The sequence below is a fragment of the Prosopis cineraria genome, unplaced genomic scaffold, assembly GCF_029017545.1.
Source record: "Prosopis cineraria cultivar Desert tree isolate PC_DT_omini unplaced genomic scaffold, ASM2901754v1 PC7, whole genome shotgun sequence".
Classification (NCBI taxonomy): Eukaryota; Viridiplantae; Streptophyta; class Magnoliopsida; order Fabales; family Fabaceae; genus Prosopis; species Prosopis cineraria.
This window is the reverse complement of record NW_026555338.1, coordinates 36,272,976-36,279,043: the sequence shown is the minus strand read 5'-3', so window position 1 is coordinate 36,279,043 and position 6,068 is coordinate 36,272,976. Positions and strand designations below refer to the sequence as shown.

General features: G+C 38.8%; 1 protein-coding gene across 1 annotated transcript; it reads left to right on the top strand.

The window, feature by feature from the left end:
• The first annotated feature begins 3,619 nt into the window (after positions 1–3,619).
• LOC129315906 (protein FAF-like, chloroplastic) lies at positions 3,620–5,663 on the top strand. The gene is made up of 2 exons (XM_054960058.1): positions 3,620–3,756; positions 3,869–5,663. The coding sequence occupies exon 2, from the start codon at positions 3,908–3,910 to the stop codon at positions 5,408–5,410; it is 1,503 nt and encodes a 500-aa protein (XP_054816033.1). The 5' UTR covers positions 3,620–3,756; positions 3,869–3,907; the 3' UTR covers positions 5,411–5,663.
• Positions 5,664–6,068: the final 405 nt, after the last annotated feature.

Here is a 6,068-nt window from a genome sequence, read left to right as displayed (position 1 = left end):
CGAGTTAAACGGTAAATAATATTGTCTGCTTTATATTTTTCTTTTGACATATATATATATATATATTGACATGCTGATGAAAGCAAATACTTATTTATTTAGTTCGTTTCGTGTGTTTATTTTTCATTGTTTTTAACTTCCATAATGCAATGCCATGACTATGTCGGAAACCCGATCCTTGTTTATAAACCAACCATATATGCAGTGACGGATCCACGGCAAGGAGGGGTTCCTCCCCCCCGCCCAAACAAAAAATTTAAAAAAACATATGGCCTTGTTAAAAATTACCTTTTTCATTTGTAAAATAATCTAAATTAGATTTTGGCCCCACATTCTTCATTTTATTTTTCACTCAGCCCCCCAATCACTAAACTCTATAGCCGTCCCTGCATATATGTTATCCTTACATTTCAATTTCGTTCCTTGTTCATTTTTCGTGGCAAAGATATCTTATTCTTCGAGAGGAGGGGGAAAGTGATAACAGTTTTTATTGGGAAATTCTAACAGAAAGTAATAAAAAGAAGTGGAGCTGGATAATGGAACAATATTGACTAAAGTTATTACGAAAAACCTAGAAAAATAGAGGCACTCAATTAAAGCAATTGCATAGAGTACTGGAGGTTGCATTAACATGCTCCTTTTTTTTAAAAGAAAAAACAATATTCCCGACTGCAGCAAGAATTCTCCCATGTAGTGTCACGTCAGAAATTTGTTTTAAAATGTACGTATATCCATTCCTTAACTCTCTTGCTATTTATCCTTACCAAAACTTTAGAAATGAATCTCTTGCTACCATCACTCACCACATATTTATATTTCCTCCTAATTTTTGAAACTAAATAACACACACGCACGTATACATATTATACATGAATCTTCACTCACTAATCTCATACGTCGCTTGGCGCTGGATTCTCCAGAATATTAAAAATAAAAATTATACGCCGAATACAACTTTCTAAAGCATGCAGCGAATAAAATGTTGGATCAAAAAAGACGGTGTCACGGCTTGGTGTTAATTAATTCAGTGGACGGAAAGCACTGTGTCTAGTTATTACTTAATAACATTACCAGGTAATAAAAGGTTCGTCAAGCTCGTGTGGCCACGTCATTGGCAGTTTATAAAACTATTCGTGAAGAAAATAAAGAGAACATATTTTTCACACACACACATATTGTGTGACATGTGAAATGTTAGTAAAAGCGTAGTTGATATATATATATATATATATATAATTTGCATCATAAATCATAATTGGGAGCTTTTTTATCCTGTTCACATCCCAAGTGAGATGGGAATGTGATTCTATCTTTAATTTCTTTTGTTTGTTGAACGGATATAGATTATCAGAATTTGAAGATGGTGCGAAGCTTGAACTCCACCAAATGTGCTTATCCCATGCTCCTCCGAATTTGGTGCCCAGCTCAACCAATCTCCCTGTTTACTAATTTTATTTTACTTTTTGAAGGCAGAGAAAGAAATAAACATTGAGTAGTATAATCATGTGCTGTCATGCATACGCGAGATTGTAGTGGAATAACTGCATGATGATTGCAATGGAATAAGTAAAAACAAAGTAATAAACAGAATCATTAATTAAGAAAACAAATAAGTGATGGAAGTGTTACAGAAGGATATAGAACTGTGAAAAACAAAGAGTTAAGAGAAACTCAAAAAGAAGTGCGTGAAAAGTTGATACTTTCAGCTAAAAATCTATATCCGTGACTGATTGTAAACAATCAATATTAGTAGCTAGGCATAGGAAGAGTGTCATTTGATTAATAGTTTATGCGCAGACAAGGCGCATCTGGCTTCCCTTGCGTTCCTGGGTCTGTGGCAAAACCGTACCACTTGTCTAATCACTCTCTCTCTCTCTACCCATTTATGTATTTTAATACTTGGATTTTAACGATCATTTCATTTGCCTATTCTATTCCGTCTGGTATCGTGTTGTTCTCTATACTCTGCTTTCAACACATCCACATCCATACCTTTTACTGTGTCTGTATATGTCAAGTGAGTCGTATCCCATGGCTTTTCATGCATCCACATGCACGTACTCTTTCATCATTTACACGCATGAGCTTGGTTATATAATATATATATATATATATATAAAACCAAGCTTATATATTCATTTCACTAATCAATTCTTAATTCATATTGAGGTTACTATATATTAAAAATCATGGTCGGAGAGATCAATTTGAAGTGATGTTGCATCCAAAGGAGGGGGTCCCCAAAATCCACAGGTGACGCGCGTCATTTGTTTCCACATACATTATTCGTCGAGATTAAATAATTGAAAAATATAGATATATACAAGTGTGGGATTCTCTAACTTTTGGCAACGAGATCGTGGGTTTTTAGCCGCCCAATCATATATATTGGTCTGCCCTCAAAGTTGATTCCTTTGCTTCCATCTTAAGCCATTATTATCACTTTTTGCCTTACCTTATTGGTAATCTTGCTTATGTGCTTGCTTTTCTCTTTTCAGTAAGAGCTCATGCTGCCAATTACCTCCCCTTCCTTCCCCTTTTACCACGTCTCACTCTCACTTTAGACTGATCTTCTTGCTTTCCCCTCAAAAAGCACTTCATCGTCAAAAACATGTCACTGAACCGCAACTTCATTAGCTGCTTATTATGTTTATGTATGTGCTTTTTAGATTTCCGTCTACTGTGTTCATTTGGTTAATTTGATCGGACCCCAACTTCACAAAGTAAATTATTAGAGTCAACAACTAAACAAAAAGCACTTTATAATTATGTCACTAAACCTTGATATCACTGCTAGCTATGTAGTGTTATGCAGATGTATATGCCTTTCAGGTCCTTAATTTAATTGCTTGGGTTCATTCATTTAATCAGACCAAAGTTCATCGACTAGACAAAAAGCCATATTACTAGATAGCGCACACGGCCCTTGTAATCAGTTAGTGGACAATCAACTTATACCCTGTTTCAAAACTAGGATATACTGATCCGCAAATAGCTTCAGGATTTAGAACTTCATGCCTGCATTTGTGGTATTTATTGAAGATTACAGCAAGTTCAACAACGACAGTCTTGCATGTTGAACAGATGCTCATGATCATCTTCTTTGCGTTGCACTTGCAGTTCACTTCTCAATGGAATGGCACAGTACATAAATATTCAAGCAATATAATTTGTAAAGGTAGACCGATTATGAGAAGAAAGCTCATGGAAGCCAGCGCACCGCCTCACCCTCAATGGGCAACCCCTGTTCCTTCTTTTTTTTTTTTAACAAAAAAATCTCACTTTAAAGCATGTTCAGTGTTAAAATTTCAAATAAATTGCACAAATTATTTGGCCAGGGAATTCAGGCTCCAAAATTTATATTTTTTTAAAAAAATGTAAAATAGGACAACTGGAATTCCATAATTTGAGAAACTAGATAAAAGAACTTTACATAAGGAATGATATTTTTAAACTTGGTTGATTCTAGTTATGTAAAAATTTCCATTTGATTGGTCGGAGAAAAAAAACTGTAAACCAATAGAGGGGAAGCAGAGGCGGGTCCCAATGAACTTGGTTCTCGGCGCTTTTTGGCCTCCTACAAATACCCTCCTCCCCATCCTCTCCACAACCATTAATCCACACCCACTGCTCATAGCAACTTGACAATCCAATTCGTCCCAAGCATCCTCTCCATTATCATCTTCATCCTTACCTTCTCGCTTATCAAACTTCCACTCCCACTTGTCTCTGTTGGATGCGATTGCCTTCCTTCAGGTTAACTCTCTCCCCCCCCCCCCCTCTTCTTTTTTTTATTCTCTACAAATTGTGCATGCATGTTCTTGTGACTTGAATATTTCCTCACATGCTTTCGACTTCTTCTGCACAGAGACCAAGTGATTTGAGCTTTGCCTTTGGGTTACTAGAGATGACAGCTTCAATGATCCAAAAGATCCAAGCTCAAGTTCTTTCTTCCATGGACCAAGAGACCAAGCTGGTCCATAATCAGGGCATACTCACCATTTTGGGCTCTGCCACCGTAAGGAACGAAGTTACTTCATCTTCTCTGCGTCTGCGACGAACTCTATCAGATGACATGTCGTCCAAGAAATGGCTCTCTCAAAATGGGTTCACTCCAATGAAAAGGATGACAGCTTCTTCTGAAGATCTCTCACGGTCCGAATTCATTCCTGATTCATTCTCCTCCTCCTCTTCCGAAGGAGACGACAAATACGAACAAGAAAACAAAAGGCTGGAATCTGAAGAACAGCCAGGACAATCCGACATTTGGACCTCAATCCAACGAGACAAAAACAAAAACCGAGAACAGCCGGGACAATTGGACATTTGGAGTTCAATCCTGTCTCAGAAGGCCAACGAGGACTCCTCCAAGTCACTCCCGCCTCCTTACGTTCACCCGCTTGTGAAAAGATCACAAAGCTCTTTGTCTGAAAAGAGCCTCGAAATCTGCACGGAGAGTCTCGGATCCGAAACAGGATTCGATCTTCTCTCCACCGACCCACCTTCTGAGACTGGAGATGCAGGAGAGGGCAAGGAAGAAGAGCAGGAGCAGAAAGTAACAGAGGAAGCAGAGGAAGACAACTTCGAAGTGCCAAAATATAACAATACTGCTAATAGCAAGAAGTTTTGTCGACGCTCTTTCCCTCCTCCACTCCCCTCACTTTCTCGTTCAGATGGTCCCTCACTTCACATGCGCCCCCACCGCGACGACGGAAGGTTAGTCCTCAAAGCTGTGTCCGTTCCTTCTCAGAACAACTTCTCTGCTCAACGCCAAGATGGTCGGCTCGTCCTCACCTTTGCTAACCAAGAGTGCAAGGAGGAAGATTCTGTGGAAGTGATGGAAGAAGCAGAGGAAGATCGAATGGAAGAGGAATCAGAGGATGAGCTCAGGGTTTTTGAGGAAGATGACGAAAAAGAGGAAGAAGAGGTCGGAGAAATTGAAACGATGGGAGATCAACCAACCATGTTGTCAAGTGGGATCACAAGGTTAACGTGGACGATGAATAAGCCAGTTGAATTGGTTGATAGTAATCCAAATTGGTCTGAGAAGCTGAACGAAGTGGTGAAGTTGGAGAATGTGCCAGGTGTGGCTCGCTTGATTTCCCCAGCTTCAGCAATCGGATCCACAACTTCTATCAACGTCTATGAATACTACTGGCGAGCCAATCCCACACCAAAGTCAAATCCACTCACTATTCAACGAGACTGTAACACCTCCTCCAACGTGAAAAACAACAATAGCAGCAGGTTCATTGTGTCTGGGGACATGAATCAGAACTCAAATGAGACGCAACAGTTAGTGGTTCTCCGAGGGAAGAATGGGGATTACTTGGTTCATAATCTCAAGTGTTGCAAGGAGTCTAGAAGGTCTTTCCTTCTCTGGGAGCCCTATTGCGTTGCCACTTCCTGAGTATTAGAGTCTCCGCTCTTAGACTGGTCCTGCCTGTCCCATTGTTATTCCAAATTAAACTCCATTTTACTCAAGTTGTTAGTTATTTACTCCTTCTCTCTCCACTCGGTTCCACTCTTCAGGGAGCTCTAGTCCAATAAGGTGGTTAGGAATTAGGAAAGAGAGAGAGAAGAATATAGTAAATTATAAACTTATTTTCTTGTTCAATGACATGACTTCATCAGCACTGTCATATTCTATATATTTATTCGTCTCTGCAGTATATATAAGCTATTTGTGTGTGTATCAAATTCTAACGTAATTTTCCGCTATTGATTATCTCATCTTTGACTTGGAGGGTCCTATCAGGTCGTATCGAAATGACTCGAGTCTCGCAATATTGGTCTTCTTCTTTTTTTTGGGAACACCATGATCCACTCCTGATATGCGGTACCTCTCTTAAACATAAAATACTGCCGCAGATATTTCCTTAATATATTCTTTTTTCAATGATGAAACTACCTCATGCATTATTTCTAAGCTAAAATCATCACTTTTAACAAGCCATCGATGATACATCCCTCGGCTTCTAAAACAAGCATAAGAAGAGAGTGACAAATGGCCAAACAATAAAAAACAACCATAGTTGCATGTGGATCTTGCAAACTACTAAGGTTGA

Excerpts from the sequence above, each read along its gene's own strand:
- LOC129315906 (XM_054960058.1), top strand. The coding sequence starts at position 3,908 with ATGACAGCTTCAATGATCCAAAAGATCCAAGCTCAAGTTCTTTCTTCC.